We start from the raw sequence: 26,256 nt of genomic DNA on the forward strand, positions 1-26,256 counted from the left end.
GTTTGTTTTTACCGTGTCAAAAAACTGATGTGCCACAAAGGGGTTTCTGAACTGGGACATTGGGGTTCTGTACAGAGAAGAACAAAGCGGTGACTAGAATCCACAAGGAGTGAGCATAGGTTTTGGGTGTGCTAGATGTTCAACCAAATAATTTTATCAAGATTGTAGTGAATTCCAACAGAAACACATTGTGCAGCAGTGTTTTCTGACTTTTCTACCCTACAATTTTAGGGCAGTTATTTTTTTCTTTTGAGTTGATTGCTTTGATTTTCCAGTGTGGAGATGTATCATCTATAATGGGATAACATTTCTCAAAACTAACTGCAGAGACTTGGAGTTGGAAAATCATTTTGTTCAGAATTTCCTATTTACTGTCATTACTAATCATTTTTGTACGTCCGTTTTATCAAGTGTACTTAATTAGCATCCTGTATGTGAATAGAACATATACACCAAGGAATTAAATTCATCCATATAATACATATCAAAAAAGTGAAAAATAAAGTCTCAAAGTGAACAAAATTTAAAGCAAAGTCCTTTCACAATCCAAATTATATGAAGAGTGCCCCCACACTTCAACTTCCCGTTGAACAAAGTGGTCATCCACCACCAAGTGTCACCATTAGGGAGCCTCTTACCAGATGATGTGGACCATAAGTTATGAATGGTCTTAAGCGCCAACAATTTGCCGGACATATGGACCATTCACCATCAGGATCTCTCTTCCAATATCGGGGATTGACCTTTCACCGATCGCGACTTGGCCTGCTTCCTCCTGGACATGTCCCAGACTGCTGCTAACTCTCCCCACTTCTAATCAGGTCTGTGCGGGCAGCATGGCAGGCTCCCTCTGCTGATCCCTGAGGCTGGATCTCTGGGATCAGCCGAAGGAGCCAGCCCCACCATCTGCAAACATCTCTAATTGATCTCAAATTCAACCTAAAAACAAGCTGCATTTGCCTAGCAATACAAGCACAGCACCTGATGGCACAGGTCCTTACTATGCTATATGCAGATAATCATAATTCATCAAAACAAGATTTTTAAGCCATTAAAGCTGAAGTTTAATTTGCTTATATTTTGCCTTCCTTATTTCTTTCTATTACCTATCCTATTATGAATGGGCTTATGAAATGTTAAAAAAAAAAGTTTTAATTCCATACTTTGTTTCAGACCCAGTGATGTCATTACTAAGTCTATGTACTTCTTGCAATGTACACAAATCATGGCTAGTGGAATGTGTGTACCTAGCTTCCTAAAAACACAAAGCCACCCTAGTTAACACTGTGATGCTGAGCCTCCATGATTACCCACTTGCCAACCACCCACAGTACTTTTACTTGCAGGCAGGTGGCACAGGCAGGTCAGATCACGTACATGTACGTCGTCCAGCTTTCTCCAGGTTAGGGGTGGCGGATCCTGGTGCTTAGGGCCTGGTGACCATGTGATCGCAATACAATCACATGATCACAGTGTCAAGAATGCTGTTATGAATTAATTCATAACAGTTGTGTTTCCTATGCTGTGAGTGGCCCACAGCTGTCGCATAGTACCTGGGCCAATCACAGCACCATGTACTATGTAATTAGCTGTAGCCAATCACTAATCAGTAGTGATCACAACTGTCATGAATGTAACCCTTTTTTTTTTTTTTTTTTTTTTAACCATTTTGCTGTTACAATTATCTTCATTGTAACAACAAAGTGGTGTAAAAAAAAAAAATAGTAATAATAATCCCTGATCACCCCCTCAATCTAGTACAATGTCACTATGACACTGAACTACTCTGATGAATGTATGTAAGAAAAAAAAAATAGGGAACAAATTAAAAAATAAGTTAAAAGAAATAAAGAAGAAAAAACTTTAAAAAAGTATTGTCACCAGCCAGTTTCACTGATCGCTACCATGCCAGGCATATGATGCACTGGTGATAGCGTGTAAATTAACCACTTCCCGTCCAGCCCATGTATATAAACGGCCAGACGGGAGCAGTGCAGGAGTGGGTTGCCATTCTTAAATGGCGCCCGCCATTTTGGACAGTGCGCGCTCCCTGCTGGTGTACCCTGTGCTGTATTTCTATTTTAATTGCTGTATGGTGCTGTAACATCTGAGTGGGAGTCCTGCTGTAAGGAAACTTTTTCTGTTAAGGGCTTACTGCTCGCATTTATTTAACTGCAGATTTAGTAAGTGGACTGTGTCTAACTCTATCTTTTATAAACCAAAACCTCCCTGCGCTAATAGCAAACCAAAATTTTCAAAAGCTTTTGCAAGAATGCAGCCAGAGAGGAGAAATGATTGCTTTTACAGCCTTTATGGGTGTAAAAGCAATCAGTGTAAGAAAAAAAAAAGAATCTTCATCACCCCCCACAAGTAGTACAGTGTCACTATGTATACTCAGTGTTGCTCAGCGACAGCCCCGAAACCTGACAGATCTAGAGGAGATCTGTGTGGAGGAGTGGGCCAAAATCCCTGTTGCAGTGTGTGCAAACCTGGTCAAGAACTACAGGAAATATTTGACCCCTGTAATTGTGAACAAAGGCTTCTGTACCAAATATTAACACTGATTTTCTCAGGTGTCCAAATACTTATGTTCAGCAGTGCAAGACAAATAAATTCTTTAAAAATCATACAATGTGATTTCCTGAATTTTTTTTTTAATTTAGTCTCTCAGAGTGGGAATGCACCTACAATGTGAATTTCAGACCCCTCCATTATTTCTAAGTGGGAGAACTTGCAAAATCGCAGGGTGTTCAAATACTTCTGTTCCTCACTGTACCTCCATACATACCATAGCTTGTAGACATTATAACTTTCACACAAACCAGTGAATAAGTATACACTGATTGGGATTTTTTTAACAAAGACATGTAGCAAAAATTATGATGAAATTTGATATGTTCTTCTTTCTGTTATAAAACATTTTCAAATACATACACCATAGTTTGTAGACAAAACGGTTAAGTAATAAACACGGATTTGGGTTATTTTACCAAAGAAATTCAGCACAATACATTTTGGACTAAATTTATAAAGAAAGATTGTTTGCAAAATTATATAGCCTAAACCAGGGGTAGGCAACCTGCGGCTCTCCAGCTGTTGCAGGACTACAAGTTCCATCATGCCTCTGCAAGTCATAGCTGTAACTGTCAGTTTTGTAATGTTGCAATGCCTCATGGGACATGTAGTTCCACAACAGCTTGAGAGCCTCAGGTTGCCTACCCCTGGCCTAAACTAAGAATAACATGTTTTTTTTTTTTCAATTGTCAGTCTTTTTTAGGTTTGTATTGCAAAAAAAAAAAAATCAGTGGTGACCAAATATCACCAAAGGAAAGCTCTAATAGTGTGGGGAAAAAAATTATACACATTGCATTTGTGTACAGTATTGCATGACCGTACATTTGCCAGTTAAAGTAGCGCAGTGCCTAATAGCAAAAAATGCCCTGGTCGTGAAGGGGGTACAATCTTCCAGAGCACAAGTGGTTAAGATTTGACATCCAATAAAATTGAAATTGTGGGCCGGGGACAGTTTGACTGCGAAGGAAATGGGCTAGATGATGCTTGATGTCTCAATACAGGAAATGAGGTGGGCTCTGTCCAACTTGCAGCAGCTGCTAATGCACAGAATGAAAAGCTCAGAACCAGCAATTAAATCAGATTAAGCATTTTCAGTACAGGAGCAGAGCCTGCACAGCTGTGCAAGCCTGCAGGTAAGGCTAGATGTCCGCTTCAACAGACATTATTAGGGCTCATTCATATGTGCGTCAGCCCTTGCTACCCCTCTGAAAAGCAATGTGTGGAGGGGATTGCTTTTCAGAAGCATTTGACAGGCGATGAGATGATACATTGCGTCCTCACCACCTAATTTAACCCTGTAAATGCCGCACCATTGCGCTGTAATCGTGGTTGGAGGGCAGTTGTGGCGCAGCTCCATAGACTTGCATGGGTTGCATTTTGGCAGCAGTAACACCTGCTGAATGTAATGTGTTTTTATTTTTGCATGTGTACTTTCCTGAGCAGCTGCATGTCTGTGTTGAGGTGGGCAGTTGGAGACGGTAAAACTGTGGCTCTACCGCCTGGTTTTATGTGTAAATGACCTCTTCAGTTTATTTACATGAAACTGATCACATTCCTGTGTATTCTATTCTATAAATAGACATTTTTGAAAAGCTGTAGACCACATTTAAGCCTTGCCTGAGCCCTGTATGTAGTTGCAGTATTTTCCTCTGAAAATTCTTGTCACAATAATAGCTTGTCTGTTTGCAGGTTTGCAGTGCAGGATCCCGACTTCTCATGCAAGAATCTATTGCTGAAGATCTGATCCGAAGACTCAAGCAGAGGATGACCCATCTGAGGGTTGGCGACAGTCTGGACAAAACCATTGACATGGGAGCCTTGGTGGATGAGAGTCAGATGAAGACCATCACTGAGTTTGTGGAGGAAGCTCGATCAGAGAGAGCAGAGGTCAGATTTATTGGGAATGGGACCATTCTGTTATATTGTTGTTTTTAAACAAATCGGATTACAGGTTTGCCGTGAGACAAGAGTGTATTTATGCTCTGCGACACATTGTAAACTCTTATGTCAAGTGCTCTTTTGGACCAGTTTGCAAAATGATATAACCTAAACTAAGAATTATAATAATGTTTACCAGCATGGAAAGCATTTGCCTTCTCATATTGTAGAGAGGATTTGGTGTCACCCAGGGTTCTCAGCCATGTAGGAAGGTGGGCTGCAGGATGTGTGTCTCGTGAGAAAACTGTTTTTTTTTTGTTTTTTTTTGTTTTTTTTTTCAGGATTGATAAATCCTGGATTAAGGCCTGAAGTCTTTGTAGCGCATTGGCTGGGATAAAGCCTTCATGTCCTGGGTACATGTTTTGATGGCAACCAGCACCTGCTGACTGTGCATGTGTGTGCAGGCCTTGCAGTATGGTAGCTGAGTAGAGTTAGGGGGCTTCACCCTCTTGAGCAGACCATTGTACTGCCAGGGAACAGCAGATACAGACATGCTAGGGTTGTGTGTCTGTCTGCACTGACCACGCCAATACCTGGAAGTACAGTTGGTGCAGTAGTAGCATGTAGACAATGTTCTGTTCTAGTCTGAGAGGCCATGTTTTAGGAGGCTGAGAGCTGGTGTACCCTGTGCTGTATTTCTATTTTAAATGCTGTATGGTGCTGTAACTTCTGAGTGGGAGTCCTGCTGTAAGGAAACTTTTTCTGTTAAGGGCTTACTGCTCGCATTTATTTAACTGCAGGTTTAGTAAGTGGACTGTGTCTAACTCTACCTTTTATAAACCAAAACCTCCCTGCGCTAATGGCAAACCAAAATTTTCAAAAGCTTTTGTTTATAAACAGAAAGCGGCCCACACGAATATCCACACACAGATATTTCCTAAAAATGATATCAGGCTTTGTGCATGGCGCTGTCACCAACTATTATTAAATACTCAACAAATCAAATCCCTTAAAAGGAATAAGAAATTCAATATAAATGAAATAAATTTTACCAAATTAAGTGTCCAAAATGTATGAATACTGCCCCTTTAAACAAACCGTGAAATATTCACAATAAGAGTTGATGCCAGCAGCAGTAGTGTAGATCGATCACCATCACGGGAAAAGACAGCCAAAATTCTAACCAGATAATTTGGCCTCAGGATTGGAGGTCAGACAGCACTTGCTTTTTTTTTTTATATGAGTGAACCCCAAAACATATGGACTACTTGCCACGGATCCCCACGGATGACTCCCACAGATCCTAAATTTCTTACTTCAGATCAACCTCTCCAGTTCCAATATTTATCCAGCATGGACCATAAAATTCAAAAAGAGCATACTGCATTTAGTGTACAGCCGCTTGGTTTATTGCCACATAGCGTGCACAAGATCAGCAAGTATACTTTAAAGAGCAAATTGGCGCACAAACAAAATTGGGGTCGGCACCCAGCAAGCATGCACAGAAACATGATGATGACTGTGTGCCCTGCCTGACGCTTTTCGTCTTCAGAGGGAGTGGAAGTGCTCCACCCTTAGCAACATGTAACACTGATATGTAAAGTGTAACATGTAACGTCTTGCAAAAGAATCCCCCTCCACCGAGTCCACTCCCCTGAAGCTGCTGTCTCTTTTAAATCGGCGCAGCTGCATGGCTCCATCTTCACAGCTGCAGCATTCATTTGCGGTGATCTGTAAATGAATAAACTACAAGTCCCATGTGCCCATGCTTCATATAGACTTGCAGTTATCAATGGAACAAAAATGCAGTACTTTAGTAGTCCGTTGACAATTCCCCCATCTCTGAAAGCCTACACAGAGGTATAGGCAGGAAACTGGAGGAAGAGCCTGACGCTGCACAAAATGCATATATTTTCCTGCAAAAATTAATTCATTTATTAAAGGTGAATTCAGCCTTTTAAGCGCTACGTTTGACAATCTTAACAAAGATGTTCAGACATTATACATCTAGGCACTCTTTTCAGGCAGAACAGCCAGTCTTGGAATTATAATTACATAAAATTGTTCTTTTTTTGTATCTATTAAAAATGGTAGTGTAGGCAAGAAGTTCTATCATCACAATAACATTTCATGTCATTCTTGGCTGTTTTGTAAGCCTGGAGCAAAACTTGACTTTAAAAGGACTGAGCACAAGTCAATTCCAAGGCTGCATTTGCAGGGTGCTGCTTTTTATTTAGATACAGTATGTCCTCTTAAGGCCTGGTTAGACTACAGGCAAAGCAAATCCGACAAATCCTTTTCTTGTCAAACATTGGGCTTTCCACTGGAACCCAGCTGCATGCATTTGAACAGAAAATGCAGCGTTTGACGAGAATGCCCATCAATATAACCCCATAGACTGACAGCAATGTTTTAGAGGCCAACTGGTTTACAATGCTGCTTCCTCTGCTCCCAGTCTGAATCCTGCTGTACAGTGGATTATGGGGGGCTGATTTCAGGACAGATGCAGGTTAACTAGCTATATTTAAAAGCACATTTAAAAAATGTTATGCATATAACATAACTTCAATTTCCACTGTAATATAAAAAATAGCTGGAATATGATTGGTACCTTTGTTCATACCTTAATCTTTCCTTTCCAGCATTTCATTGTTTTTATATTTTGTAAGAAAGTAGAGAAAATGATACCTTCACTTAATACAGTGTCTTTATTTTCCATTAATATTCTTTCCAGTTCATGTGCATTTGTTCTGTATGTCCAACAGGTTTTTCAGACTCCTGGACCTCTTCCTAAAAAAGGATTTTTCTACCCACCAACCTTGATCACTGGTGTGGACACCACATCTCGCTGTGTCAGAGAGGAGGTATCTATCTACAATTTCTATTCTTTGTTGATTGCTGTGTTATGGGGACTTCCTGTCCATTTCCCGAAACAAAATTGAGTTGGGCTGAGCACTGCTTTGTATTTTTATGAATGTATGCAAGGCTTCCTCTGATTGGCTGAGATGGAGATTGTGACGCCATCTGCCTGCCTCTCCACCCCAACCGAGGAAGTCTTGTATTCATTCATAAAATACAAGGGTTTACCTTAGGTGATGTATTAGAGTTTTCTACTTGTAAGGTATAATTTTAAATTCAATGTTTAGACAAAATAGAAAATGAAACCATAAGATGCATAGGGGATGCGTAGCCTACCTGCTGAGTAGTTCAGTTTATCATTCAGGATTGCTATACCACACCAGTATAATCCTAAACATGTTACCATTTTTTTTATCGTACATCACGGGACACAGAGCAGGTTATTCATGACTATGTGGGTTATAGGCCCACCTTTAGGTGATTGGACACTGGCCGACCAATCAAAGAGGAGGTCCTCCCCTATATAACCCCCACGAGAAACACTTCAGTTTTTTTCGCCAGTGTCTGTAAGGTGGATGGTCATTGCAAGTCTTGCTTGTGCTCCTGGAGCATAGCTAAAGTCTAGTATGGTTCCTTCGAGAATCATGGACTTTAATCAGATCCATTCAGAAAACTGTGAGCCGAAAAAGGATGGTACCTGAGCCTCACTACATAAGGAGAAGAATACTCAGGGTTTTGCCTATAATGCAGCCTTATGGCGCTGGACCCCGCACGGATGGAACCGGGTCTGGGGTAGTGCCAACAAAGCTCAGATTTGGAAGGAAAAGGACAGGTACTGCAGATTGACTGGGTTTCCACCAAGGGAAGTGATCGCAGCATTTTTTTCCCGGAATATGCTTGCTTGTTTTTCTGTCTTGAGCCACAAGGAGTGCGGCCAGCCATTGCACCCCATCATGCACAGTAGGATCACATGCACAGTAGCGGCCAGAAACGGAAGTTGGCCATGTTTGCTTATCAGGAGGTTTGGTCACATGTGGGCTGCTGCCACTGCCGCTGAGGGATTCTTTTGGCCGGAACACAGAACAGGCTATTCAGTGGGGGACGTGAGTACTCCCCTGAGGGGGAAGTGTTGGCTAGTCAGTCAGGAGCTGCCCTTGGTGGCTCATAAGGTTAGCAATTTGCATTGAGTGTTTATTTTTCAGCACACTACTTGCATAGCTGTGATCTGTGTTTACTAGTGGAGATACACAGGTTTTTTACGCTATCTAAAGTAATGCCTTCCAGAAAGCAGAGTGGGGGAGGTACAAAAGGAAAGGGCACTAATGTGCTGCCACCAGGTCCTGAGGAACCTAGTTGAATGTCCGCTGTAATATCCTCTCCTGAGAGGCCAGAAGCAACTGGGCAGTCTGAGCTATTGCATTTATCTGGCATAGAGGCTACTACTAAGGCATCGGCATATGTAACCAAGGATGATCTTGCTTCAGCCTTAGCAGGATTAGAGGATAAGATCGCTGGGATGATTGCATCGTTTCTCAGGGAACCAAGAAGTGGAGGAGATCCCCGTCACTGAAACAACTAATCCTGGAGCAGGAATGGGTGGAACATGAGGAAGAATTGAAAGAAGGTCAGGCAGTAGAGTCTCTGTCTGAGGAGTCGCAGCCTGAGGGGAAGCTGGCGGTCTCTGCCTCCCAGTCTTAGAGATTTAGTAAAGGTCCTCACTGATATGGTATGATCTGGATTCAGGCTACCTCCGATAGAAACCTCTGAGGTTAATGTTTCTTCTCTGGGCTTTTTGGAGCCTTTACAGTGTACTCGGGCCTGTCCGGTGCATCCTCTTCTGGAGCAAATTATGCATGCTGACTGGGATTAACCAGACAGGGTTTTCGTTCCACCAAAGAGGCTATCTTTTTTGTACTCCATGGAAGAGAAGTTTAAGAAATGGGGTTTGCCTGTAGTGAATGCAGCTGTTTCATTCCTGAATAAATCTTTAACATGTCCTGTGGATAATATCCAAGTTTTCAAGGATCCAGCGGATAAGAAGCTGGAGTCTCTCCTTAAGGCATCCTTCTCCCTGGCAGGTTCTGCCGCACAGCCAATAGTGGCAGCTATTGGCATTTGTCAAAGTCTTTCTGACCATGCCAAGCAACTGCTTTTGAAGACCGTCAGTGCAGAGGGAAAACTCGGCCGAGGATTTGGTTGATGTTCTACGTTCTTTGTTTTGCAGTTGATGGATTCGATTCAGCAAATTTTTCGCCAGGCCCTCTTGTCAGTGCACATGTGCAGGGTTTTGTGGCTGAAGAGTTGGTCGGCAGAACTGCCATACAAAAAATTATTGGCAGGTTTTCCCTTTTTGTGGAGAATGGCTGTTTGGGAAAGATTTGGACAAATCTATCCAAAAGATTTCAGGAGGAAGGAGTTCTCTTCTGTCCTTCAAAAGGAGATCCAAACGCCCTTCTTTCAAGGTGTCAGGGACTTTGGTTGCTGGCCTCTCATCTACCAGGCACTTGTTTCGCCACACGCAGGTCCCAGCCTCCAGAGGTAGAACTTCGAATCAAAACCCGAGGAGGCCCTGGGTGCAAAAGTCCTCCAAGGCAAATCCAAAGTCCACCTCCTTATGAAGGGGCACCCCCACTCATTCGGGTGAGGGGAAGGCTTTTGAATTTTGTTGCTGCCTGAAGGGCTCTAATCCAAGACAAATGGGTCATTTCCACGATTTCTCGGAGGTACAGAGTAGACTTTTTGGGCTTTACTTTAGGCACTCGATTGCCTATTGTCTCAGGGCTGATCATGGAAGTTCCAACGGACAAAAGGTTTCAGGGGTTTTATTCAAACATGTTTACAGTCCCAAAGCCAAATGGGGATGTAAGGCCCACTTTGGACCTCAAGGAGCTAAATCAGTTTCTAAATATCCAGTCTTTTCGCATGGAATCGGTTCGGTCAGTAGTGGCCTCCTTACAGGAAGGGGATTTTTTAGATTATGGACGCATACCTACATGTGCCGATATGCATTTCACACCAAAGATTTCTGCGGTTTGCAGTAAACGGCCCAGCATTTCCCGTTCATAGCAGTACCATTTGGGCTGACCACGGCTCCAAGAGTTTTCACAAAAATTCTTGCTCCGGTGTTGGGGTTCACTCAGAACTCTGGGGGTATCGGTCATATGTTATGTAGATTACCTCTTGCTCAGAGGTTTGTCAGTGCCAGGTTTAAAGCAGGATGTGGTCCTTACAATGAAGAACCTGGAACAGCTGGGCTGGGTTTATTCTCAACTTCAAGAAGTCGGCCCTGGAACCAGTGCAGAGCCTGGAGTGTTTGGGGATGGTCGTAGACAGGGTTCAGGCAAAGGTATTTCTGCCCCCAGGGAAACATTGCGCCCTGAGGAACGTGGTTTGCAGTTTGAAGGCCAAGAGGTATGATTCAATTCGCCTCTGTATGAGGTAGCTAGGGAAGATGGTGTCCTTGTTTGATGCTATTTCCTATGCCCAATTTCACTCCAGACTGCTGCAAAGGTACATTCTCACTGTTTGGGACAAGAAGATTCCGGCCCTGGATTACTGCATATCTCTGTCTCCAGAGGTACTGCAAAGCTTGAATTGGTGGGTGATAACTCACAATTTGGAGAGAGGGAGATCATTTTGGCCAGTGGTGTGGAAGTTGGTAACCACCCATGCCAGCCTGTCAGGTTGGGGGCTGTCCTGGAGGCCACAGTTCAGGGAACATGGCTTCCACAGGAAAGTGTTTTACCCATCAACATCCTGGAACTTTGAGCAGTGAGGCTGGCTCTGAGGTATTGGACATCTAGGCTTCACGGTTGGCCTGTGAGGATTCATTCTGACAATGCTACAGCGGTGCCATACATCAAGCTCCAGGGTGGTACCAGGAGTCGAGGTGCTCAGAAGCAGGCAAATTACATTCTGACCTGGGCAGAGAGATATGTTCCAAGTTTATCAGCATTGTTCATCCCGGGAGTGGACAATTGGCAGGTGGATTATCTCAGTTGCCATCAGTTGACTTCAGGGAAATGGTCTTTGCATCCCAAGGTTTTCAAGGGAATCTGCTAGCAATGGGGTTGCCTGGATGAAGATCTGTTTGCATCCAGATATAACAACAAAGTTGGTCTTTTTATGTCCAGGGTAAGGGACCCTTGCACGGCAGGGGTAGATGCCTTAGTGATTGCTTGTAACCAGTTTTCACTGATTTATGCCTTTCCTCCAATTCAGTTGCTGCCGCGTCTCTTGCGCAGGATTCGGGAGGAGTCTATTACGGTGATCCTGATTGCTTCGGCCTGGCCCAGGAGGTCCCTGCCGTATCGGCCAGACCTGTTGTCTGAAGGTCCTATATTGCACCCAACTTTACGGTCGCTAAACTTGATGGCGTGCATATTGAAACCCAGATCCTGAAGGATAGGAGAGTGTCAGATTCTATCATCCCCATGATGATGGGTGCTAAAAAGGTAGTCTCTAGGAACATTTATTACCGAACCTGGAAGGCTTACATTTCCTGGTGTGAGGTTCACAAATGGAACCCACGAAAGTATGTGATTGGTAGGATTCTGTTGTTTCTTCAAACAGGGTTGCAGAAGAAATTGACCAGGTTTCAACATTAGCCGTTTTTCTAGAGGCCCATTGCATCTAACTCTTTGGTCCGCACTTTTTAACAAGGACTGATGCATATTGCTCCTCCTGTCATGGTACCTTTGTGTCCTTGGGACCTGAACTTGGTTTTGGACGTTTTAAACCACCATTTGAAACTATTGGAGAGATTCCACTGGTCCTGTTGACTTGTAAGTTGTTGTTTCTGTAAGAAGGGTGTCCGAGCTGGCAGCTTTCTTGTCGAGAACCATTTGTGGTTTTGTATCATGGTATGGTGGTGTTGTGACCTCATCCGTCTTTTTTACCAAAGATGGTTTCTGGTTTTTATCTCAAGCAGGACATTGTTCTGCCTTCTTTCTTTTCTAGGAATCAGTCAGCAAGAGAAAGATCTTTGCATACCTTGGTATCTGGTACGCGTTGAAGGGTCTTCTTGAAGGTTAGAGCACAGGTCAGGAGGTCAGATGCTCTGTTCATGCTGCCAGAAGGGCCTAGGAAGGGGCCGGTGACATTCAAGACTATTTCACATTGGATCCCGCCAATTCGGGTGAAGGCACACTCTACCAGGTGTGTGGACACATTTTGGGCAATCCGCTATCAGACGTCAGTGGCTCAGGTTTGCAAGGCCTCCACATAGTCTACTGTTCACACATTCACAAGGCTCTACCAGGTGGATGTTAGAGTCGCAGATTCTGCCTTTGGCTGCAGTGGTTTACGGGCGGCTGAGTAGGTCCTGAGGGATTGGCGGTGGCTATCATGGTGTCACCCTCCCCTCAAATTTCTTTATTTTTTTGGGACGTCCCACATAGTCATGAATAGCCTGCTCTGTGTCCCGTGATGTACGATAAAGAAAACTGGATTTTTTTTTTTTTACATACTTGTAAAAAACATTTATTGGAGTACATCATGGGACACAAAGGTCCCACCCCTCTTTCTGGACTTTCATTGCTTGCTACAAAAACTGAAGTACTTCCTGTGTATGAGGGGTTATATGGGGGCGGATCTCCTCTCTGATTGGTTGGCCAGTGTCCATTTACCTATAGGTGGCCTATAACATAGTCATGAATAGCCTTCTCTGTGTCCCATAATGTACTCCAAGAAATGGATTTACAGGTAAGTATGTAGAAAAAATCCAGTTTTCCTATGTGGTGGTTTCTTAGTAATGAATAATGTAAAATTGATGATCAGTAGGTAATTGTATTCTGCTAGCAAGAAGTACTGTATAAAGGCTATAGTTTTCCTTTATCCATTCCTCCCTCTGACTCTCTGCTTATTGCACTTGCACAGATCTAAATGGTAGCATCAGTCAATATATTGGTTTGTAATGTTGTTGTGTGACAATGTCACTGGCACCCTTAAAAAGCAATTGGACCAATGAATCTGGGCCATACTGACTGCTGGATACGCAATGTGCTTTATTTATAAATTTGGCACAGGTGAATGCATTGAACACCATAGCAAGCACAAGACCAGACATTTTCTTGTTGATGAATACTTACTTTCGCTTCTCTTAAAATCAAAGGACATAATTTTATTTTATTTTTGGAGGTATTTCTATTTAAAGCTGTAGTAAGCACTGCTTGGTGACTTGTACCTACAGGTTAACTTCAAAATATAGCTTACCTGTACATACAAGGAATATTTCCTAAACTGTGCTAAATGTGCACCGTTTAGGAGATATTCGCTATTTTTGTAGCTGGTGACATCGCTGATGCATGTGCACTGCACTCAAAAGGAACAACATACTGAGTTTGCTGTCCCTTAAGAACGCTGTACCATGGCTGTGGCTCCCATGCACATGCGCGAGAGTGATGTCATCATGGTTCGGCCGTTCAATTGGTCAGAGCCCACGAACCCGGAAGGAAGACCAGGTGAAGATGGAAACCCTATCAGCCATGATAACACGGCTTTGTTTCAAGCCAAGTTTCTCATAATGTGCTATTAGGCAATGCTACTAGCACAATATACCCTTAAAGCAGAACTCTGGTCAGAATTTTTATTTTCCCATGCAGTGGGGTTGTGCCTACAGTGCATGGGTTAACTGCTTGTTTTGCCCAGGGGTTTGGGGAAAAAGCTATACTTGCCTTTTCCTCCGATACTTCGGAAATGTTCAACGGTGGACTGTTCCTGCTGTCCTCACATCCAGAGCAGGTCTATGGGTGTGCTGGTGTTAGGAACAGCCCATTCACAAGACCACTAGCATTCAGGAGGGAAGGAGCAGCAGGGGACCGGTCTTGCGATTGGAGGATCGGCGGATTAGGTAAGTATATCTAAGCTTTCCAAACCCCTAGATAAAAATGGGCATTTGCCCATGCAGTGTGGGTACAGCCCCACTGCATTGGAAAAAAATTTTTTTTGCCCGGAATTCTTCTTTAACCTTCAGGAACCGGATTTTTATTTTACTACCGCTTTAACCTTACCTTTTTATAGCTCCAAGTCCTAATCTTTCACACATGCTCTTATTTGTACGATGAAACACTTACATATCTTTGCAGTTATACATTTGTTTACTTGTTTCAGGCAGCAGTACAGGAACAGCTAAAATAAAATAAACCGTATCCGTGCTGACTGAGTTTGTAAAGCAGCTAACATCAGTAGGTAGTATACAAACCTAAATAAATGACTAAAACAAACTGTAGCGCCAAACATAAAATCGTGAAACTGAAATGTTTCAAAACAAATATATGTCTGTGATATCAGAAAACAATGGTGAAAAAGAAAAATTTTTTAGATAATGTCCATCCACCACCATAAAGTGCTCTTGCTTGCAGCAAAACAATTCAAAATTGTCTTCACCATCTCCCAGTGAATTGAAGACACACCAGAAATGATGGCTTCCACTTCTTTCTGTCTAGCCAAGCTCCACTTTGATCTCTGGGCAATAATACAGGGTGATCCATATGCAAAGCACCCTTATACCAAGGCAGACATTGATACATTGGTCATGCAGGGAATTTGCCTCTTTACAGGTAGTGCACAAAAGCTCAAGTTTTAGCAGTACAGGAACGCCCAGTCCTGTGCCAAGCACAAAATCAAGTCGAGCCCAAGTTCCCCTGGGTTTGTGTGTGACCAGCAGGCTGGTTTCTTTGTTGTCTTTTAAACTTCTATGTCGTGTGTTAATTTATTTTTTGTTTTGATGGAATTTATTGAACAGATTTTTGGCCCTGTCTTGGTTGCAATGACATTCCGAACTGCTAAAGAAGCCATTGCTCTTGGAAATAATACACCCTATGGATTGGCCGCTAGTGTCTGGACAGAAAATCTGCCTTTAGCTTTGGAGGTAGCATTGAGGTAAAAATTTATATCCTAGAGCCTTTTACTAATAACAACTAACAGAGAATAAAGCAAAGACAATGGAGGAAGAGGTGCCAGAGAATGTAATGTACACAGGAAAGGAGTGGGAATTCCGTTAAAGTAAATGGGTTGGAAAAAGTTTTGACTGAAGCTAGTGTGGACACTGGGGGAGAAATGCAACATAGAAAGGGTGTCGTATGATGTGGACACTCATGATAAAAGAATTGCTCTACCAGATTGTGGTTACTACTGAGTGAACAATTTGAGTGGGAGAATAGTTGACATATCCGGCCTAACCTGTGAAAAGGGTCAGGCACGCACTACATTTACAACCAGCTTCATTCATTCCTGGTTGCTAAGTCCTCCAGCAGTGTAAGGTTAATTACAACTTATGTTTATAACTAGGGATAAGCTAAAGTTCAAGCTGAACTCAGGTCTAAACCATGGGAAACTGACACACGATAACAGGCAGCCGGTTTAATCTGCTGCGATTGTGGAATTCCCTGCCCGCCAGCCATATATACCTAATGGGGCAGGGATGCTGGCATCATCATTGACCTAATATGGCCATATGTGGACAATGCCATTGATCAAATATGGCCATGTGGCCATATTGCGTTAGTGATGTCCTCACCAGCATCCCTTCCCCTTTGTCACGTGTGGCTGTCAATTGGGGAATTCCACGGACGCAGCTGATTGGGCTGGCAGCTTGCTATCATGTCAGTTTCCTATGGGTTCAGCCTGAACGTTAACTCATCTGTATTTATAATACAAAGGTGTGTGAATTAAACTTGTTTATCTTGTGAGCAGCTGGACACAGTTTTGAACAATTATGTATTGAAAGCAGCTGGTCTGGTCTTTTCACTGTGCGTAGACAACACATAAGAAACACAGGCAGAAGATCGCCTTTTAATATACTGCGTGTGGGATATTCTTTTATTCTCCCATAAATTTCTGTTATGTTGAATTATGTTAATGTTTTCTCTATTTGCTGAGGAACATGACAATATAGTAACTAGACATCTGGGTTATACTGCAACCTACAGGAGTTTGGGACATTAGCAAACAAAAATCCATTATGCCAGCCCTTGTATAACTCCATCTCCATCCGTTAAGTCTCAGTATATTGTTAGTGTTCTAGGAGGTTTGATGCCTTTTCTTCAGCTAAGCTGAGAAAAACTAACAATATTTTTACTAGCCTTTCTATTCCTATTTTTAAATATTAGTTTGTCTTCATTGTTAACTTTGAAAATACTGGTTGAGCTACTCTGTACTCAGCAGTTATCCAAATCAGTGTATCCTCAGCAACAGCTGGAGACAATTCCATAACCTCACTGGACTGGAAGATTTCTAGGCTAGCCTGGAATGTGACCTTCAGGCACTGGGCTCCGTGTTGTGTTGCTTTCCAGATTTCTGTGTACCGTGTTAGCTAGCTGCACAGTGCTCTCCAGGTCAAGAGCTGTGGTACAGTTTCTGGTGTGACCCAGTCTGTGAAGGCTCACACAGTAAGTAAGCCTTTGAATGGGTGCGTCTAGCCTGAAATTTGACCTTCAGTCACAGGGCTCCGTGTTTGGTGCTTTCCAGGTCCTAGTGTACTATGTTAATAGCCCCAAAGCTCTCCATGTCAAGAGCCATGGGACAGCCTCCGGTATGACCTAGCCTCTGTGGACTCACTAAGTGAGTAATGGCAGTCAGGCTGAAGCCCTGGCAGCTATCTCTCAGTGGGTACCATTGGGTGCCATATTAAAGTTCCTGCCACCATCATCTAACAGTGGTTATTGCTGAAGGAACGTAGTGCTGAAGTCATCTCTTGGATGGAGTGTTTTCCATTTTGTGGTACAACATGTCTTAGAAGACACCCAGAAGACAGGCCTGCTGCAATGGCTGATCTCCACTTGTACTCCTCCATTGTGGCTGGGGAAAATGTCTTGGTATGCCCAGCAGGGACTGACACCTGTAACCTAGATTCTGTCACCACTAATACTATAGGGTCATCGTCCTCAGATTTTTGTGTAGCTTAGGCTGACACCTCTGATATGTGCACAAGATATCTAATGTCCATGTTGTATTTTTTATCAGTTTGTGCATACTAAATGGAGCAGTCTGCTTTCAGACACTAAAAGCATGCTCTGGTGCCATCCACGGTTAACTCTAGTTCTTGACCTCAACTGTGCCTATTGCCATCTCTGATTCAGTTTGCTCCTGAAGATAGTGATATCACTTAAGCAAGCCATAGATTATATAATTTTATTTCCTTCCACCAGGGGTGGAAGAAAAGAAAATTGCTTGACCCCCCTATCAACAAAGTTAGTGTTAATGGGGGAATCACTCTCGCTGCATTAATGTATTGCAGGGAATGCCGGCAGAGCACAATGATCACTGCTATCAGCTACTGCCATTGGCATTGATAGCATGCAAAATATCCAACAGGCTGGTTGTACTAAAGTCGATCAATGGATCGACTTCAGGACAACCAGACTGCCCAATAGATGGATTTAATCTCAGCTGGTCCCTGGTGAACTGGCTGAGATTTAGTCCAACTGTGGCTGCCTTAAAGTTGTTCTAAAGACAAAAAGGTTTTTCTTTTTTTACCTTCTGGGAGCAGCTCCCCCCTCAGCCCCCCTAATACTTACCTGAGTCCCATCTCGGTCCAGCGATGTGCATGCGAGCCGGGTCTCTCTTTCCTCATTGGCTCACACAGCATCGGGAGCCACTGGCTCCTGCTGCTATCAATCACAGCCAATGAGGAGAGAGCAGTGGATAGGGTTGAACCACCCTTTGTGTGATTGGACAATGTCCATTCACAGGAGCGCAGCTTGGGAGCGAGCCTGTTCAAGTGCCCCCATAGCAAGAGGCTTGCTATTGGGGTTACTCGGCAAGGGGAGGATTCAGGACCACTGGCGAGGGCCCCAAAAAGAAGGGAATTGGGGCGGTTCTGTGCAAAACCAATGCACAGAGCAGGCACGTATAACAGATTTGTTGTTAAAAAAAAAATCATTTTAAGGCTTTAAGGCTAATCCTAATGACTCAGCACTTAATCATATGTTAAAAACTGTGAATTCAAACTAGTTCAGACTGTGTATCCAGTAAAATAAACCATGCGTCCAGCAAATCAAAAGAAATGTAAATAATGTGCCCATTAAATCAGAGCAATGTGTCCAGAACACAAAATCCCACGATTGTAAACCTTCACATGCACATACACTCACCGACTCCTTTTGCCCAACTCTCTCAAGTAAGGCATATAAGCTTGTGATCTCTCTCTCTCTAGCTGCTGAGTGGTCTACATTTACATTTTCTTTATTTTAGATAGTTTCAAAATATTTTTTTTTTCTTTCTCTGTGATTTAGTGTGGAGAGGGTGACATACACTGCTCAAAAAAATTAAAGGAACACTTTTTTAAATCCGAGTATAGCATCAAGTCAATTTAAACTTCTGGGATATTGATCTGGTCAGTTAAGTAGAAGAGGGATTTGTTAATCAATTTCAGCTGCTTTTGTGTTAATGAAATTAACAACAGATGCACTAGATGGGCAACAATGAGACAACCCCCAAAACAGGAATGGTTTTAAAGGTTCAGGCCACTGACTTTTTTTCCCTACTCATCTTTTCTGACTGTTTTTCACTAGTTTGGCATTTAGCTAGGGTCAGTGTCACTACTGGTAGCATGAGGCGATACCTGGACCCTACAGAGGTTGCACAGGCAGTCCAGCTCCTCCAGGATGATACATCAATACATATCATTGCCAGAAGGTTTGCTGTGTCTCCAGCACAGATTCAAGAGCATGGAGGAGATTCCAGGGGACAGGCAGTTACTCTAGGAGAGCTGGGCAGGGCCGTAAAAGGTCCTTAATCCATCAGCAGGACCGGTATCTGCTCTTTTATGCAAGGAGGAACAGGATGAGCACTGCCAGAGCCCTACAAAATGACCTCCAGCAGGCTACTGGTGTGGAATGTCTGACCAAACAATCAGAAACAGACTTCATGAGGCTGGCCTGAGGGCCTCTAGTGGGCCTTGTGCTCACTGCCCCAGCACCATAGAGCTCGATTGGCATTTGCCATTGAACACCAGAATTGGCAGGTTCGCCACTGGCACCCTGTGCTTTTCAATGAGTGCAGGGTCACCCAGAGCACATGTGAGAGAGTCTGGAGAAGCCGTGGAGAACATTATTCTTCCTGTAACATCGTTCAGCATGACCGTTTTGGTGGTGGGTCAGTGATGGTCTGGGGAGGCATGTCCATGGAGGGACACACAGACCTTTTAGAGGCTAGACAATGGTACCCTGACTGCCATTAGGTAGCGGGATGAAATCCTGGGACTCATTGTCAGACCCTACGCTGGTGCACGACCTGGGTTCCTCCTGGTGCATGACAATGCCCAGCCTCGTGGTGAGAGTATGCAGGCAGTTCCTGGAGGTTGAAGGAATTGATACCATTGAATGGCCCCCACGCTCGCCTGACATAAATCCAATAGAACACCTCTGTGATATCCTGTTTCGGTCCATCCGATGACGCCAGGTTGCACCTCAGAGTGTCCATGAGCTCAGTGATGCCCTGGTCCAGATCTGGGGGAAAATACCCCAGGACACCATCTGTCATTTCATTAGGAGCATGCCCCGACATTGTCAGGCATGCATACATGCACGTGGGGGCCATACAAATTACTGAATACCATTTTGAGTATCTGCAATGAAATTTCAGAAAAATGAACTAACATGCTGCATCATTTTTTCACTTTGATTTTTGGGGTGTCTTTGGGGCTGATAATTTTAATTTCCATCCAACAATGGGGCATCCTTACGTTCCTAACACATTACCCAGTCCATATCATTATAGATATCCAGTATGATATTTTTTCCCCATTGAGATCTGATGTGTTTTCAAAGTGTTCCTTTACTTTTTTTGAGGTGTGTGTGTGTTTGTGTGTGTGTCTATACATATTTGGACACAGGAACAATTTTCGTACTTTTGGCTCTGTGTGCCACCAGAATAAGTTAAAATGAAACAACCCAAATTAATTTGAAGTGCAGACTTTCAGCTTTAATGCAAGGGGTTGAACATAAACATCAAGTACAAATTTTAGGAACTGCAACCATTTTTATACACAGTCACTCCATTTTCAGGGCTCAAATGTAATTGCACAAATGAATATAATCATAAATAAAATGTTCATTTTTAATATTTTGTTGAGAATCCTTTACTGGCAATGACTGCCTGAAGTCTGGAACCCATGGACATTACCAAAGACTCGGTTTCCTCCTATCTGATGCTTTGCCAGGCTCTAACTGCAGCTGTCTTCAGTTGTTCTTTGTTTGTGGGTCTTTCAGCATTTTAGTTTTGCCTTCAGCAAGTGAAATACATGCTTATTTGGGTTGAGATCAGCTGATTGATTCAGCCATTGCAGAATATTCTACTACTTTTCCTTCAAAAGCTCCTGGGTTGCTTTTGCAGTGTGTTTTCGATCATTGTCCATCTGTACTGTGAAGCGCCGTCCAATAAACTTTTCTGCATTTTGGCTGAATCTGGGCTGACAGTATATCTATAAACACTGCAGAATTCATCCGGCTTCGGTCACATCATCAATAAACACCAATGACCCAGTGCCACTGGAAGCCATGCATTCCCATGCCATCACACTGTCTCCACCATGTTTTACAGATGATGTGTGGATCAGGAGCTGTTCCAAGCCTCCTCCACACTTTTTTCTTCCTGTCATTCTGGTACAGTTTAATCTTAGTTTCATACATCCAAAGAATTCTTTTCCAGAACTGGTCTGTCTTTTTTAGATGTTTTTTGGCAAAGTCTAATCTGGCTTTTCTATTCTTCAGGCTTATGAATGGCTTGTGCCTTGTGGTGAACCCTCTGTATTTGCTCTCGTGAAGTCTTCTCTTGATTGTAGACTTTGACAATGATACGCCCACCTCCTGGAGAGTGTCCTTCACTTGTCTGGATGTTGTGAATGGGTTTTCCTTTACCATAGCATGTAATATTCTAATTTTCTGAAATTGTGGATTTGGGGTTTTCATGAGCTGTAAGCCATAATCATCACAATTATGACAAATCATGGCTTGAACTATCTTGCTTTGCATGTAATTAGTCTATCTCATATATTAGTTTCACCTTTTAAGTTGCATTACTGAAATAAATGAACTTTTGCACGATATTCAAATTTTTTGAGTTTCACCTGTATGTATATGTGTGTATGTATATGTATGTGTGTAATATATATATATATATATATATATATATATATATATATATATATATATATATATTTGTGTGTGTGTGTATACACACACACACAGTGAAGGAAATAAGTATTTGATCCCCTGCTGATTTTGATTGTTTGCCCACTCACAAAGAAATGATCAGTCTAAAAATCGAATGGTAGGTGTATTGTAACACTGAGAGACAGAATAGCAACAAAAAATTTAAAAGAAATGCATATCTAACAAATTATGCACTGATTTGCATGTTAATGAGGGAAATGAGTATTTGATCCCCTTCACAAAACATGACTTAGTACTTGATGGCAAATCCATTGTTGGCAATCACAGAGGTCAGACGTTTCCTGTAGTTGGCCACCAGGTTTGCACACATCTAAGGAGGGATTTTGGCCCACTCCTCTTAGAAGATCCTCTCCAAGTCATTAAGGTTTGGTGGCTGACATTTGGCAACTCGAACTTTCAGCTCCCTCCACAGATTTTCAATCGGATTAAGGTCTGGAGACTGGCTAGGCAACTCCAGGACCTTAATGTGCTTCTTGAGCCACTCCTTTGTTGCCTTGGCCGTGTGTTTTGGGTCATTGTCATGCTGAAACACCCATCCACGACCCATGTTCAATGCCCTGGCTGAGGGAAGAAGGTTCTCACCCAAGAATTGACGGTACATTGCCCCATCCATCGTCCCTTTGATGCGGTGCAGTTGTCCTGTCCCCTTAGCAGAAAAACACCCCCCAAAGCAGAATGTTTCCACCACCATGTTTGACAGTTGGAATGGTGTTCTTGGGGTCATAGGCAGCATTCCTCCTCCTCCAAACACGGCGAGTTGAGTTGATGCCAAAGAGCTCGATTTTGGTCTCATCTGACCACAACACTTTCAACCAGTCTTCCTCTGCATCATTCAGATGTTTAGTGGTATACTGAACAAACATGCACCAAAAATGCAGCAAGCAGGATTTGTTTCACCACAACTGAAGCACAACGGATCAGTGTGAAGAGCATTATAGGATTTAAAGCGATACAGTTTTTTCTTCTGCTTTTTTTTTTTTTATAACTGAAGAATGCATCAAAAGCAGATCAGTGTGAGAGCAGCCTTACTATATTGTGCCTCAATGGCCTTCAAGAAAAATTATCTTATTATAATTACTAAAGTTTTAATGTTTGGTTATTGCAATACTAAATTATATTTATAACCAAAAGTACATATCATTTTGGGGAAAAAAGCATGTGGAAAATTCCATAGTTTATCTATAGCAAAGAGTTTAATGCTGTCCTCATATACTGTAAGGTGGCATACAAAGCAATTTTACATCCTTAAATAAGCCTGTCTGAGATTAGATAGTGTCTCTCTTTTCCGGAGAACCATTTTAAACATTGCAAACTAAAAATATATGAAGGTGGTGCAGACCTACTGACTGATCCCCTCTTCTGTCTTCAGCATGAAAGCTGGCACAGTGTGGATAAATGGACACAACATGTTTGATGCAGCTGCTGGGTTTGGTGGATATAAAGAAAGTGGATATGGACGGGATGGAGGAAAAGAGGTGAGAAAATTGTATTGTATTAAAAACCCTGCTTTGTTTATTTTCCTTCTTTTTTTTTCTTAATTAAGACACTGAATATATAATTACTCCACAAGTAATGTTTTCAATTTGATGTTTATAAAAAAAATACCTTTTTGTGTTTCAATCTGCAACCAGCAATGATTTTTACCCCCTTTGTGATAGCTGTTGATGACCGTTTAAGTGAACGTTAATGCACATAAGGCTTAAAGCCCACTTTTCCTGCCGCTGCTTAAATGCGTTACATGGTTGGGAAGGGGTTAAAGGGATTCTAAAGGTTCTGTGTGTTTTTTTTTGTTTTTTTTAAATAACAAACATATCATACTTACCTGCTCTGTGCAATGGTTCTGCACAGAGCAGCCCCAATCCTCTTCTTCTCTGGTCCCTCGCTGACACTCCTAGCTCCTCCCCCTTGACCAGTGCCCCCAATAGCAAGCCCCTGTAATTTCTTTCTTGTGAAGTAAGTGCACGTTATTGTATTTCTGACATCATTCCCTAACCTGACTGCAGCTTCACCAAGAAATACTAGAGTTCATATGAGAGGGAGGTTGCAGTGGGATGTAAATAGTTGCGTGACAAGAGCAGGATTATCGCTAAATATGCAACTTGAGGTGAGCAATTAAGTGGCACGCCATAGTGAATGGTGCGTATAGCCACATTGCACAGACAGTGGAAGGGGCATAGAGGGACATAATCTAATAGATCCTGAATCTACTATATCCAGCACAGCCTACAATCCAAAACATATTTTAACCACGTGTCGGCTGCCCGCCTTCATTTTACTGCGCATTCATTTTACAGGCACAATCAGATACCTGTATGTCGGCAATGGTTCCCAAGTTCAGGGCCTTCGTGTGGCACCCCCCACCACCATGGTGGACTCCTGCTGTGATTGGACACAGGACACAGGGATTTTGTCAGCAGGTTTAGCCAATGATTCATGGCTGAGACCTGCTGATCAGCTGTGTCCAATCACAGCCCAGAGCCTTTTGTTGACAAACAATACAAGGCTCTGTACAGAGGGAACAATCTGTTTGTTCCTTCTCCCTACTTTGCAGGGAGAGGAAACAAAGAGGTATTTAGTAAAAAGCAGCACATATTACACATTCTTGGGCACATAGTTTACCCATTGATCGACCCTAGATGTTAACCCCTTCCCAGTCAGTGTTATTAGTACAGTGACAGTGTATAGTATTATTGCTGATCACTGTATTGGTGTTCTAATTGGTAATGTCAGTGTACTTCCCAACCAGTTTCAGTTAGTGTCAGATTGTCTGCCGCACAATCACAGTCCCACAATAAGTTGCTGATCACTGACATTACAAGTTTAAAAAACAAAATGAATAAAAATTCCAGTAAATATACCATAGTTTGTAGATGCTATGACTTTTACAGAAACCAATCAATGTACACCTATTGGGATTTCCTTTTTACCAAAGACATGTAGCAGAATACATTTTGGCCTACATTTTATGAAGAAATTAGATTTATTGTGTATTAAAGAAAGGGATCAGAAGTATGTAAGGTGCGGAGTGCAGGGGCCAGGGGTATGTAAAGTGCTGATTGTAGGGGTTATGTGAATGTAAAGTGCAGAGTGTAGGGGTCAGATTTTTGTAAGGTGCGGAGTGCAGGTATTGGGAGTATGCAATGTATATAATTAAGTGGTCGGGTGTATGTATGGTACAGGATGCTGGAGTCAGGGGTATGTTGTGTATTAAGGGAATGGGTAAAGAGTATGTAAGGTGTGGTGTGCAGGGGTCAGCAGTATGTAGGTACAGAGTGCAGGGGTCTGCAGTTTAGGGTGTGGATTGTATGGGTTATGTGTATGTAAACTGAGGACGGCAAGAGTATTTAAGATTCAGATTGCAAGGATAGGAATTTTTGTAAGGTGCGGGTTGTAGAGTTCAGGAAAATGTAAGGTATGAAGTGTAGGCTTCAGTAGTATGGAATGCAGGGAGCATGTTATGGTAAATAGAGTAGAAAGGTTGGATATGTTAGTTGTAGAGTGCAGGGTTCAAGAGTATGTAAAGTATATGGTGAAAGTTTTAGTAGTATGTAAGGCACACTTTGCAGGAGTGAGGAGTATGTGACTTTAAGAGTGTGCGGGTTACAAGTATGTAAAATGGGAGTGCAGTGGTCAGGAATATATAATTCAGAGTACAGGGGTACGTAAACAAGTATGTATGCAGCAAAGTAATACATTCATTGAGCTCATATCTATGTGACATAAAGTGTTGTGGGGTTAGAGGTTTGTGGTGTACAGAAAGCTGGGGTCAGGGGTATTTAACATCCAGAGTGCAGAGTTATCTAACATATAGTTCTTGGTACAGAATGTAGTGTGAGGAATGCTCCCTGATCCCTCATCCAACCATCTCCAATACAAAAGCCCCCCCCCCCCGTAAAAATGCAAAAATCTTCCCCACCCCACTCTCCTCAAACCTAAACAAACTTAAATACCCCCCCCCAAAGGAAACATTCTCTACATTAAATGAACCCTCCCCAAGCCCAATACATAACTAGAAATTCCTTTCTTAAATAGCTTCATGCAATAATAAATTTCCAGTACATGAAATCCTAAGTTCACTCAAATGTTGCATGACATTTCAAATTTTCTACATGGCGTTTCATATTTCCACTGTGTGGCTTTGAAGCAAACACCAGTCATTTCATTGGCACAAGTTGAAAACAGAGCGTTCTCCACACTAAACACATGCAGATTTCTAATTAGTTACTTTTGGAGAAATCAGCTCCAGCAAACTATTTGAAATGTATTGTCTTTTGTGTGGCTATCATATTTGCTGGTGTCAGTTTTGATAGATGTGGATTTCAGATTGATTTTTTGATACAGGGTAGCCAAATCTCATCCTGTGTTAGGGTTCTATATACAGTCCTGTGTTTTGAGTGATGCTGTGGATTAATGCATTGCATTCTATGGTAGAACTATTATTTCCCAAGGGTTGAAGGCCCTTGTCTTATGTTGTGAAGAAGTTGGGAGAATCATTGTACCTCATATACTGTATGCCACTGTCACCATTGAAGAATTGATGTGGTGCTAGCATTTGTTCCTAGAACAGATATCTTCATCGGTTATTCTCGGTGAGGTATATTTCCATGTATGGACACCTTAAAGTGGAACTTTACCCATAACAACTTGACAAAAAGTCAAGGAACATGCATTCCACATTAATAATCATGATACCAAAATGAGTGTGTGCTGTAAATTGCCTCCAGCGTTCCTGTTTCTTTTTGCTGGAGGCTGCCATTTTGCTGAAAACCAG

General features: G+C 42.5%; 1 protein-coding gene and 1 pseudogene across 1 annotated transcript in view; both read left to right on the forward strand.

Annotated features, from left to right (window-relative positions):
• Positions 1–26,256, forward strand: part of ALDH16A1 (aldehyde dehydrogenase 16 family member A1) — a 144,816-nt gene that overhangs the window by 52,018 nt on the left and 66,542 nt on the right. Inside the window, exons 8-11 of the mRNA XM_089689004.1 lie at positions 4,264–4,461; positions 7,218–7,316; positions 15,056–15,192; positions 22,855–22,960. Of these exons, the coding sequence (XP_089545130.1) occupies positions 4,264–4,461; positions 7,218–7,316; positions 15,056–15,192; positions 22,855–22,960 (540 nt within the window). The remainder of the gene's footprint in view (positions 1–4,263; positions 4,462–7,217; positions 7,317–15,055; positions 15,193–22,854; positions 22,961–26,256) is intronic.
• On the forward strand, positions 10,543–11,712 carry LOC149452775 (uncharacterized; annotated as a pseudogene).

This window comes from Staurois parvus, unplaced genomic scaffold (genome assembly GCF_062004578.1).
Source record: "Staurois parvus isolate SC_StPar_1 unplaced genomic scaffold, SC_StPar_1.0 ptg000465l, whole genome shotgun sequence".
NCBI classification, from domain to species: Eukaryota; Metazoa; Chordata; class Amphibia; order Anura; family Ranidae; genus Staurois; species Staurois parvus.